The sequence below is a fragment of the Engraulis encrasicolus genome, chromosome 2, assembly GCF_034702125.1.
Source record: "Engraulis encrasicolus isolate BLACKSEA-1 chromosome 2, IST_EnEncr_1.0, whole genome shotgun sequence".
Classification (NCBI taxonomy): Eukaryota; Metazoa; Chordata; class Actinopteri; order Clupeiformes; family Engraulidae; genus Engraulis; species Engraulis encrasicolus.
Window position 1 is genome coordinate 28,692,566 of NC_085858.1, and position 12,040 is coordinate 28,704,605.

Consider the following 12,040-nt stretch of genomic DNA (forward strand, 5'->3'; position numbering starts at 1 on the left):
GGAACATTTCAGTGTACGACCCCAACCTGAGCTATTACAATCGCCTGGATAGGATTATAGTCAGCTACAACACACGACACCTGACCTGGCATTGCCCATGTGTGAAAGCAAGGATGTCCTGCATTCACAAGAATGTGGCGAAGTGGCACCTCTTCAGCACAGAGGAAAAACTGTTCTGAAACAGTCAGAACAGTCGAGGAAGCAGACATCATGGCCATCGAGGACGAGGAAGAAGAAGACAGAGGCCAGTATCCCCCAGAGGGAAATGTGTTACAACATATGGTCAAGTATATATACCAGAGGAAGAAGATTCCAGCTGTTCTTCCTCCTGACCAATTGAGGCCTGCCCACTACCCGAAACACCTCAAACCAATGGAGTTATTCTGTGAAAAATGCCCTGACCACACGCCTTTGAGCGAGGCTGTGCTTATAACTTCTAAAGCGAAAATAGTCACTTTGATTGATGTGATTGAGGGTTTGTGGTTTCATTCATTTTGTTCTCAGCATTTACAAAAAGTATTGTTAACACACTAACATACAATAGAATAATCTAGTGTAATGTAATATAATTCTAGACACTACATAATATGTGTAACACTTTGCTCATGTGAACTTCCCTTGTTAGACATATCAACATACAGGAGGAACTGCAACAGATGTGGCATGGTCTACCGATATCAGGAGTGGACCGATGGAGTTCACAATTATGATGACCATGTCTTAATATCCCATCACCTGAGCATGTTCCTCAGGAACAGCCTCCAGGTATGAGGCTGTACTATTGGCATTAATCCTAACACTATAACTTTGTTATAAATGGAGTCAGTGAATTCGAATCTGTCTGCAATATATTATATATTATTTTCCTCAGACACATCAGGCGGTTGGAAGCTCAATTGAGGTGCTGCAGGAGACAAGTGGGGAAAAGTATCCCTCCAAACAACGGATGCTGCAGGCCTACCTGAGCTTTGAGGCACTGACAGACCATAAGTACGAATATTCCTGTGTGTCCTGCGGTTACCACCCCTCTACTGTCATCATGGACCTTCACAGGAAAAGGGTCTTTCACATGCCTGGTAAGGTTAATGATGTACATAAGCGATGCCACAGTGACACAGCAGCATACTCGTAAACATAGCTGTTTGATATATGTTAAATTATTACTTCTAGCAAGCAACATTGAGGACCCGCCACCTGAATACAAGGGCCGTGTGAATGCCACATCTTTCTGGGAGATGATAGGCTTGGAAATGATAAGCCGTGGACTAGTCCCCTGTAAGGACATAATGATTGTAATGCATTTACATTACATTTCCATGTTATAACTATAAACTAGGGGTTATTAATAGTGATTTGTGTGATCATTAAAAGCCAACAGGCCAAACCACTTCATAGTTCCGCCATCGATCATACAACAACTGGGCCCCATGGGTTAGCCCACACACAAGAGCGTCCGAGGAGATAATGAACACAGAGTATTGTAAGGCATTGCAGGCCAATCCTACAACCAGTGGGGAGCTGGACGTCACGGAGGAACGACTGACGGACGAGCTCCTCAAGCTCAGGGCAAGTTACTCCTATTTTCATGCACCTGTTCAATTATATCTTTTTATTTTGTAAAGTTTGTTGAACAACACAATATTTTTGCCTTCCCAAATGCGCCTCGAAACAAGACCCCTGCTGACATTCTTTGTGAGATATTCAGAATAGGAAGCATTTGAAGAGTACAACGGTACAGATTGAAACATGAAATTTACTCCCAAGATAGACTGCAAATATATAGGCAGGTTATACCATCATTCAAGATCTCCTTTGACAACTACACTAATGGAGCAAAATTACGTTTCCACAATTCCCTCAAATCCAGACAGGTCTTATATAACACTGAAGTCTTTGAAATCAGAAACTGACCAGCTACAAAAATGACTGAACACATCTGCATGAGTGGAAAATTCAAGTGGCATTGCTTCAGAGTCATCAGAATTAATCTTATAAACTGATGTAGTGCTTAACTCAATTGATATGCTTTGATAGTGGGTATGGGTTTCCGTATGGGTGATTTATGTGATATTACATAATGAAAGTATTCCATTTACATGTAAACACATGCTAAAATCCCTTCAACTTCAGATGGATGCTGTGCGCAGTCTGTGCAAGGCCTCTGGTATTGTTGCGTCAAATCTGAGAACATGCACATCACATACACGACACACAACATTCACTGCCATCCTGGTCCCATAACCTCCAATCCTGCAGGGGGCAGAGCAACCACAAAAGTGTTAGCAACCTCAGAGATCACCTGAACTTCCTGCCAGAGAACCGGGACTTCCTTTGTGCAGCCATCTTAGCTGCAAAAGGAAAATGTTTGTGAACAAAGGAGGAGCACTGAAATGTTTGTGAACTTGAACACCTGAAAGCACAGAAAACCCTCAGTTCACGGTCAATACGCAATTGGTAAGGAAATGGACTTTTAATACAATACATGTGAACCTACCAAATCACCAACTTGCTGAGATGAACTGACTAATATTTATATTATTAATGAATTAACTGTTGCTTTATGGTGTGTTTGTTTCAGTCTAAATACAATGTTTCTCTTTTATTTTGTTCAAGGTTTTCAACCTAATCCAACTCTAATAAATCACAAGAATGGGGAAGATTTGAGTTGTTCCTTTGTGTGAAAGTGACCAAGCCCTTTTCAAGTTTGGGCCAGAACTGGGAAAAACCAACATAACTTGACAGTTGAAAACCAACGCGGCAGTTGAAGACTGGGATAAAAGGCCTGAAGTCAAGTAAGCTGTTGTCGCAGAGGAACACTAACTGAACTGTAAGAATGGCAGAGGAAGCAACTGGAAGGTCAATTAAGCAGCTGAAGCAAGAAAGAACATCAGCAAAAAGTGCCTTCACCAAACAGGCCAACTACATCACTAGAGCCATTGGACATCTGACAAAATCAGGACTGCAAATGGAATACAGAGCACTCTCCTCACTCGCAAGGAATGTCAATGACTCTAACGATGACTATGAGTTTGGCCTGCTGGCTGAAATCGATGAGGAAAAAGGAGAAGTGAATCTGCATCCACAACAACAGACCGACCTGATAAAAACCATAGAGGACTGCAATGCCAGACTGGAGGAAGTCAAGAAAATTGTGCAGTCCAACCTTTGGTGCAGGTATGCAGAGGGTGAACTGAAATTTGCCATTGAAGAGGCAGAGTCAACCTGTGAAGGGGCCCATGCGATTCCTGTTTCCATAGTCAACAAAGAGGCGTATGAGCATCAAGTGGAAGGCGTGAAGAAACTTGTGAAAGATGTAATGACAAGCTTCATGGAATGGGAAGAATGGATCCCAGGAGAGGAAAAGGTGCGTTTGGATGACGGTGTTAAAGGCCTGCGGAAAACTGAGAACAAACTTGAAGCCAAAAAGGCTGAATTCCTCACAGCACAAAAGCTTGCAGAAGAAGACAGAAGGAAAGCTCTTGAGGCACAACAAACTCAGCAAACTGTTCAACAGCCCGTGTTAAAAATCAAACCCACTACTTTACCCAAATTCCATGGTGCCAAAAGAGAGTTCCACCAATGGAGAAAGGATTGGACCAGTCTCCAGAGGCAAGGGGAGCCAACCGGCTCAGCTGAAGCTAAAAAGTTCCAGCTTCTTGACAGCATAGATCAGAAAATAAGCAGAGACCTCCATCTGTCTAGCTACAAAACAGCCGAGGACATGCTCAGAGTCCTTGCTAATAGATATGGCAACAAAACCACGATTGCCTTGGAAATAATTGAAGATCTGGAAAAATTGCCTCCATTAAAGTCATGCCAGCCCAGAAAAGTAATTGATCTGATTCAATCCGTAGAGAAAGCCCTGGATGACCTCACAGAGCTTGGCAACACTGGAGCCATCCAGAACCCTCTGGTCATCAGATCAATAGAGAGCAAGTTGCCAGACTACATGAAAAAGGACTGGCTTGTGTTCATGGCAAATCCAGAAACAATGTCACACCTGACAATCATTTTAATAGCCTTCTGAACTTCCTGAAAACACAAGAAGATATATTGGAGAGACTGGAGCAGCTTGGAGTTAATGAGAAGCCGGACAAAAGGTCTGCTTACTCTGAGCAAAGATATGCTTCAACCCGGTCCACAACAAAAGATGGCTGTGTTGTCTGTGGAGATGAAGACCACAGGGAAAAATATTCTTTTTGCAAAAGTTTCAAAAACCTAAAGCCCAAAGACAAGTTGGATGCTGTGGAGGAACTAGGAGCTTGCAAGAGGTGTCTAGAGTGCCATGGAAAAGACAGTGAGTGCACAGATACTTACCTATGTAGTAAATGGAACTGTAAAGACCCCGGAGGAACATCATTACTTTCTTTGCCGGAGAGGAGACTCTAAAAGGTATGAAACAGGCAAAACATCAAAGTCAAGCACTAATAGTCAGCTGACAGAAGAACAAAAACAATTCGTGTCTGAACTCTCACCTGACATGGCAGAGAAGTTTAAGAGAGCCTTTACCAACATTGCAGCCAGATCTCCCTGCACTGACATACATGACGGGGCAGAGTTGAGTTCATCACAAGAACCACCAGTGATCCTGATGCTTCTTGATGTTACAGCCAATGCAGGTCAAAAGATTGGTACACTCATCGACTTAGCATCTGACACTAATTACATTACTCACAGGGCTGCCAGGAGACTCAACCTCAGGAGTGAAAAAGCTACTCTGATTGTCCATGGGGTTGGAGGGATGGCCCTGAAAGTAAGAACGAAAAGGTATCATCTCAAAGTTAAAGTCAAGACACCCACAGGAAAACAAAGAGCCCATGAACTTCTCTGTTATGGCTTGAAGGAAATAGCCAAGGTGCAAAGAGCGGTCAGACCTGAACAACTGAAACGGTTCTTTCCAGATGCCAGCCTAGAAGACCTGCACAGACCAAACCGAATCGAACTGCTCATCAGTCATAGGGAAGGACAGCTCGTACCCCAGAGAGAAGGTAATCGGGAACCTCGTCTTATGGACGGCCCACTAGGAAAGACGGTTGGTGGGACACATCCAGACCTCTTTGAAAAAGTGGACCTGGCAGCTCATGCATGCAAAGCACACTTCTCCAGATCCATGACAGCCACTGCAGTGAATTGTCAAGAACTCACTGGGTTATTGTCCGATCAAAGTGGGAGGTGGGAGCATATGCCATCTGATGGAGCAAGTACTCCAGTCAAAGTCAAAGACAAGAGGACCACGATGTGCTGTAAAGCAGAGAATTTGGATAAGAATGAAAGATTAAACTCCAAACACCACCAACCTTTCTACAGATAAGACCTCACACCAGCCCCACATAAGCAAAAGTGGGAGGGAATGTCAACAGCGAATACTTACCATCAACAACAAATCTGACGCTGAACATGCACGACCGGTGACCTCCATGGGTTCAAGAACCAGGAGATAAAGTGGGAGGTGTTGCGTCAAATCTGAGAACATGCACATCACATACACGACACACAACATTCACTGCCATCCTGGTCCCATAACCTCCAATCCTGCAGGGGGCAGAGCAACCACAAAAGTGTTAGCAACCTCAGAGATCACCTGAACTTCCTGCCAGAGAACCGGGACTTCCTTTGTGCAGCCATCTTAGCTGCAAAAGGAAAATGTTTGTGAACAAAGGAGGAGCACTGAAATGTTTGTGAACTTGAACACCTGAAAGCACAGAAAACCCTCAGTTCACGGTCAATACGCAATTGGTAAGGAAATGGACTTTTAATACAATACATGTGAACCTACCAAATCACCAACTTGCTGAGATGAACTGACTAATATTTATATTATTAATGAATTAACTGTTGCTTTATGGTGTGTTTGTTTCAGTCTAAATACAATGTTTCTCTTTTATTTTGTTCAAGGTTTTCAACCTAATCCAACTCTAATAAATCACAAGAATGGGGAAGATTTGAGTTGTTCCTTTGTGTGAAAGTGACCAAGCCCTTTTCAAGTTTGGGCCAGAACTGGGAAAAGAACAACATAACTTGACAGGTATTGACCACAGAGGGTCACGCATGGACTTGAAATAAATGAAGTCCAGGGCAACCTATGACAAGGTCTTTGCCAAGATATGGGGAGCCTCTGGTAAGTTATCCTTGTCGTAAGTAATCCTTGTTTTACCCTCAGGATTATTTAGCTTCAATTTTGCTACAAAGTGCTACAACTTCATCTTGTATATGATACTTTTGGCATTGCATTAATGTTAACCTATACATGTCCTACAAATTATTGATTTTTTTCACAGGTGGTTGGGCAGTTGTCACCTGCCCATGTGGCATTATTTACAGGATTAAGTTTAACTTGAGAGCAGAGAGTCCCAGGGACTTTGCAGACATTTTACTGTCCATGGCCCATTTTCCGAATGTTTGCATTTATGACTTTGCTCGGGGACTAGCAACTTATTTAAATGGCAGGCAGCCCCTTACTTTGTCCCTTAATGCCGGAAGGTTGCTGCCCCCCACAGAGGAGAACATAAAGGGAGCATCTGAGGGCACAGTAAAAGTCAGCCTCCCATGGTTGTGGAGCAAGAAAGAAGTGCCTGACAGGGGTGGGAACCCCATCATGGGGTCATCAGAGCATTACACTCTGTATGATCGTTTCCATGAGCGGAATACAAAAGACCCCCGTGACTCGCTCAGGAAAGTGGAGCTGGTGCCGGAACTGCTTGGGTGGGTCAACAGCCAGTGTGCTCATTTATGGTGGTCATTTATGTTATGGAAGCCCAGATATCCTTGTTGTTTTTTGGTTTTTGGTCTGGTGACCCACACTTTCCTCTTCATTATACCCCATAGATTTCCATACCACGTTTTGGTGCTTTGGTGGTTATGGACATTCTAATTTGTCAGAAATGAAACCCCATTGAAAGTCAATGGAATGTTCTGTCTGGTGATTTAGAATGTGTGTGTGTGTGTGGTCTTCCCTTTGCCCTTAATGTGTGTGTGTGTGTGTGTGTGTGTGTGTGTGTGTATTACTACTTCCCTTGTCCCTTTGAGTTTGTGTGTGTGTGTGTGTGTTTACAAGGTCTTTCTTCATTTGCAGGGGTGGGGAACCCATGTCTCGAGGGCTACAGGGATGGGGAAACCATGAAGGTCTTTTCTACTAGCCCTGTTAGAACGGGGCTGCGCACTGCTGGGGCGTGGTTTCGTTTTCTTTTTGCATTTACTCCACCCATCATTAGCTCAAACAGGGCTCAAACAGGGGCGATTTGGAATCGCAAAAGACGTGGTTCGAGGCGTGCAGAGCTTAGATCCACTATAGGCGACATGATGCCTGTGTTAGGATTTACCGGCATCTGCAAACATCTATCCCCACCCACGCACTTTAAACATCAACATGGCTTTTCTGTAGGCAATTTTTACAGTAGACTAGATAGGAAATTGGTCAAGTAATTATCATGTTCTTTAAAGTAACTCCAGTCTGGCCAAGGAGTTGTCAAGTAAGGAATTGTTTTTTTTGTGCTGCTGGCATTTATCGACGGATTGAAAAACAAACAACAAATGTTGCTATTTTCATGAAGCTCCACGCCTCCTCGCGCTTTCACGAGAAATAGGCTACAGTAGGCCTAGGCTATGAACACGCACCATGCAAAAAAAGTCTCCACAATCCACACTAATCTGTTGGCTAGCATTAAATTCATTTCTTTCATACGCGAGGTCTCCGTAGGACAGGTTGCTTTTGTTCTGTGACAATAAACTTTAGGTATTTTTTTTCTGGCAGTGTGGTTTACGGATTGCTTCCTCATTCGCGAGCCTCTACAAATCACAACTGTCTTTATGCTTTTAATAAGTATGGCAACAGAGCATGAAAACTGCAATGGATTGGAAGTAGTTTGATAACTCAATCGGATGCGCTGCAAGGGAAACGGGACGACCAATATGCAACTGAATTTGCCGACAAGAGGACAGAGCGCATTAAAAGTGTGCACGCTGTGAAAGTATGGTAAACATCGACAAGAGGACAGGGCGCATTAGAAGTGTGCACGCTGTGAAAGTATGGTAAACATCTCACCGAAAGTAGGCTAGTTTTGGATGACGGAATGTCTGGCTATCCAATTATTTGCTTCCGAATTGCAAATGCACTTTGGCAATATGCAACGGAAGGAATTATAGTAGGGTATACAGTAACCACGGCTAAAATACAGTCCAACCTCAATATCCAATTGCCTAATCACAAGAGTAATGGGTAATGAGTAACTGGTATCGTTTGGAGGAGGAGGACTCCTTTTCCTGTGTTATTTACCATGGCGTGAAAGCCTGGACATTATTCACGTGCCCACTCAGGGCGACTGCGACTGCTCACCTAAACTGTAGCCTACTTACGGTACCGAACTCTGCTAGATGGAAACGCGGGCCAAACCAGTACCGTTAGCCCCCCGCCGACTCTCATGAATATGTATAAAGCCCGCACCGGAACGCGGAACCCTATGGAAAAGAGACTCATGTCTCGAGGGCCTCAGGGATGGGGAACCTATGTGTCGAGGGCTACAGGGATGGGGAACCTATGTCTCGAGGGCCGTTTATGCCCCTTGATGCCGTCATATCTGGCTCCCGATAGAATTTTAATGTTATACAGTTTCACGTGAATTTTGACATGTTTTGTAAAGAATTCTCGGAAATTACTTTTGCAATTGTACTAAGTTATCCTTTCAGGGGACCTAGTGAAGGTGTTGTCTGTTGTAAAGGTGGCCGCTTTCAATACTGGCCTAAATCCTGGCTTGTGTTGATAGTATGGCCCTTGGAGGACTTTTTGAAATGTGAAGTGGCCCTTCAAATGAAAAGGGTTCCCCACCCCTGGTGTAAAGTGTCTGTTTCAGCATGCCTGTTTTCAAGTGAATTCCTGAGTGTTACTTTCTGTTTGACTGTCTAACCAACAGCAGTGCTGACTGGCATTGTTTTTGTTCTGCTTTTCCAGAATTAAGTGGCCGTCTTGTCCAATGAGTGATGTGTTGGTCTCCAACGAGCCGGTTCTAAGAGCCAGCTCATTGAAGTGAACGTCAGGAACCGGCTTAACAATGGGAGCCATTTTGGGAGCCAATTTTTTTCATTTCATTTTTTTATGGTCCTCAGATGCCTCACTGTCTCTCCCCCTCCCTCCTGTTGCGCATATGCTTTGCAATTTCCATAGAGGAGACGATTTGTTTTCCCTTGTCGATGCAGAAAACTTTTTTTTTTTTTTTAATTGTTTGCGTGAAAACAGCAAATAATTGGCCATGATGTATAATGGGCATTGGCAGGGGTTACAGACAGCAGTCAAGGAGCAGAAACATGACAGGAGCAGACCAGAAACTAAGCTAGAAATACATATAATATGTATAGGGAGCTGAAAGAGCCGGCTCTCCATAGTAAGGAGAGCCAAAAGAACCGCATCTCAGAAAAGAGCCGAAAGTCCCATCACTACTAACATCTTTTCTGCAAGCGTGTCATCTAATTTCCTACATTAGTAGTCTGAGCGAATTAGCCTAAAAAAGGGTCAAAGGTTGCTTTAAATAAAGCGAAAGCATATTTGGTATCGTTTGAAACGTTGTTTTCCGTAGATTATGAATTATGCGCCTACAGCGCAGATCTACACAGAAAAAAAGATATGGCACTTTGAATGGAGCATGGTACAACCATTTTTGGCTCAAAAACGAATGTTAGCACATCTTGATATTAGCTGATATCTTCTGTGTAAATTGAAAGATGAGATAAACACCGAAGATTTGCTACAAGCAGAGGCTGCAGGAGCAACTAAGGATCTGGAAGTTGAATCTCTAACTGGTGGAGTGTATTGATGTTCCTGGGGATCCCTTCTGCATCCTCAGCAGGCTTCTCAGGGTCTTGGGTGTTTCGCCCCTTAACCTGAACACCTCTCCTGAGTGGGGCAGCAAAGACTGAGTTAGCCTTCACCTACAGAAGGGGTCCAGCTACGATTCCTTGACGGCCACAGCCACCTGGAGCTAGTTTCAGCCGCTGTGGCTATCTTCCTGATAGCTTTCTGTTGTTGCCTGGCATTAAGTCCAAAATTCTGCAGAAAATTGCGCACAGACGTTGCGGGGAAACCCCGGGCGCTGACCTCGATTTGTTAAGAGGGTGGCATGCCACCCAGCGAGGCTTGCCTCTGCCACTAGGTCCTGATATTTAGCCTTCTTTGTCTGATGGGATATGCCTAGCCTGTCCTCCCAGGGCACAGTGAATTAGGCTAAAATAATGGACTTTGTACTCCTGGAAAGAAGGATCATATCCGGTCGAAGGGTAGTTGCCACAACCTCCAGAGGAAAGACCAGCTTCTTCTTGACATCTACATGCAGCTCCCAATCTGTCGCACGGTGCAGCATCAGTGGTTTTCTTCAGCCACTCCTTTAATTGGGCTGAGGTGTCCTCAAGGTTCCCTTTGTCCTTTAGGGAACTATCGTAGCTCTTCCCCAAGCAGCGGATTCGCTCTTCCTGAATGGTTGGAATCTCAGAACCCTGGATGCTGAAGGTGTTCTCCGACAGAGTTCCATTCAGGAGGCACAAGCTCCTGGACTTGCCAGGTTTGAACTGCATGTGAGTGTCACAGGTGGGAGGTGCGCGTTGCCAAGCGGCACCTCCACTTGCTCTCAACTACCCCGAGGAGCATTGTACACCAAAACACACCAAGAGACCAGGACACAGATAAATGTTCAAACCAATAGTTTGTTTATTTTCCTTTCTCAAGTCAGTCTTCTGAATAGTCTTTAAAAAGACTATTCAACCCACACCCACCCCATACCATCTATCCGAGGGCGGCTGAAAGTGTTCGGTTCGTTCCACCCGTCATGGTTCCGTCGAGGCTGGGGTCTTCCGGAGGTACAGCTCTGTGATGGAGTGGAGATAGACAGGTTGTGTCACTGGCCAAAGTTCCATGATGTAAATAGGTCATCACCACACACACTCTCAGCTTAAGGCTACTCAGAATTGATATTAATCGTGAACACCACTACACACTCACACTGCACACCCTTACACTGCAAACACCAGATCATAATGAGAAGCACACTGAACAAGGCGTAACACAAATGCGGAGTGAAGCTATGGTGCGTAACCGAAGTGGTATGAAACATTTGGTCATCACAGCCACAGAGAGGGAGGGGAAGGGGGAGAGAGAGAGCGAGACACAAGGATGCGCGATGGTGCGCGGGCGAGAGAGAGAAAGAGAGAGAGGAGGGGGGGGGGCAGCGGCCTTTCTTGAAAGAAGGGGGCACGGACGCCTGGCGACGAACTGAAGTAATACTCATCTTGGTGAGAGGGCACGTTCCCGCCTCTCCTCGTCACGTTGCAACCCGCAGACATCCGGCGCTCCGGTTGCGGACCTGTCCGGGCACAATGCCGTCCGCCACCTCCGTGGAGTCGCTATCTGCTTGATCCATAGGATCTCTGATACGCGTCCACCTCCGGCCATGGCTCCACCCCGCCCTGCTTTCTGGCTGCTGCTTCTCACCGTCACGGTCACCTCCATGGGGTCATCTCTCCCTCTCTCGCGGCGTGGCGTCTTCTGTCTTCTCCAACCAGTGTTGCCAGATGTGTCTGACCAAATCCCGCCCAAAAGGTTCTCAAAAACCGCCAAAATGCGCTAAATTCCGCCCAAATTCAACAAATTACATTGACTTCTATGGGCCCAAAACGGCTTAAAAAACGCCAAATGGCCAATTTTTCCCGTTTTTGCCCGCCGACGCTCATCCCAAGTAGCCCAATTGGGCGGGCACCCGCCCAATCTGGCAACACTGTCTCCAACTCGCAATCTCCAAATGTCTCTTCCGCGCGTCTGGTCTCTCGTGTTCTCTGCTCAGTCTATTAAAATACGCGGGCACCTTCAAGGTGCCCAATCATCTTGCCACCTCCACGGGCTCGCACCTGCAGGTGCTTGTCATTGATTGCGTGTTTGGTAGGCTGCAACTGCTCAATCTAAACGTACCCTCCCCCACTTATCGTAGTCACCCCTGTGACACGAGCCCAGGTGGTCATCTGCTCCAATGAACTCAGGACCCACCGTGTCCCGAGAATGGATGGG

The 12,040-nt window shown here is 45.3% G+C and overlaps 1 protein-coding gene across 1 annotated transcript; it reads left to right on the plus strand.

Annotated features, from left to right (window-relative positions):
* The first annotated feature begins 210 nt into the window (after window positions 1-210).
* On the plus strand, window positions 211-8,336 carry LOC134464029 (uncharacterized). Its single transcript, XM_063217475.1, has 8 exons — window positions 211-475; window positions 626-765; window positions 872-1,076; window positions 1,171-1,292; window positions 1,396-1,566; window positions 6,070-6,118; window positions 6,279-6,719; window positions 8,314-8,336. The coding sequence occupies exons 1-8, from the start codon at window positions 211-213 to the stop codon at window positions 8,334-8,336; spliced, it is 1,416 nt and encodes a 471-aa protein (XP_063073545.1).
* The last annotated feature ends 3,704 nt before the right edge of the window (window positions 8,337-12,040 follow it).

Excerpts from the sequence above, each read along its gene's own strand:
- LOC134464029 (XM_063217475.1), top strand. The coding sequence starts at position 211 with ATGGCCATCGAGGACGAGGAAGAAGAAGACAGAGGCCAGTATCCCCCA. Across the intron at positions 766-871 it reads TCCTCAGGAACAGCCTCCAG|ACACATCAGGCGGTTGGAAG; the intron begins GTATGAGGCTGT and ends TATTTTCCTCAG. Across the intron at positions 6,119-6,278 it reads CAAGATATGGGGAGCCTCTG|GTGGTTGGGCAGTTGTCACC; the intron begins GTAAGTTATCCT and ends TTTTTTTCACAG.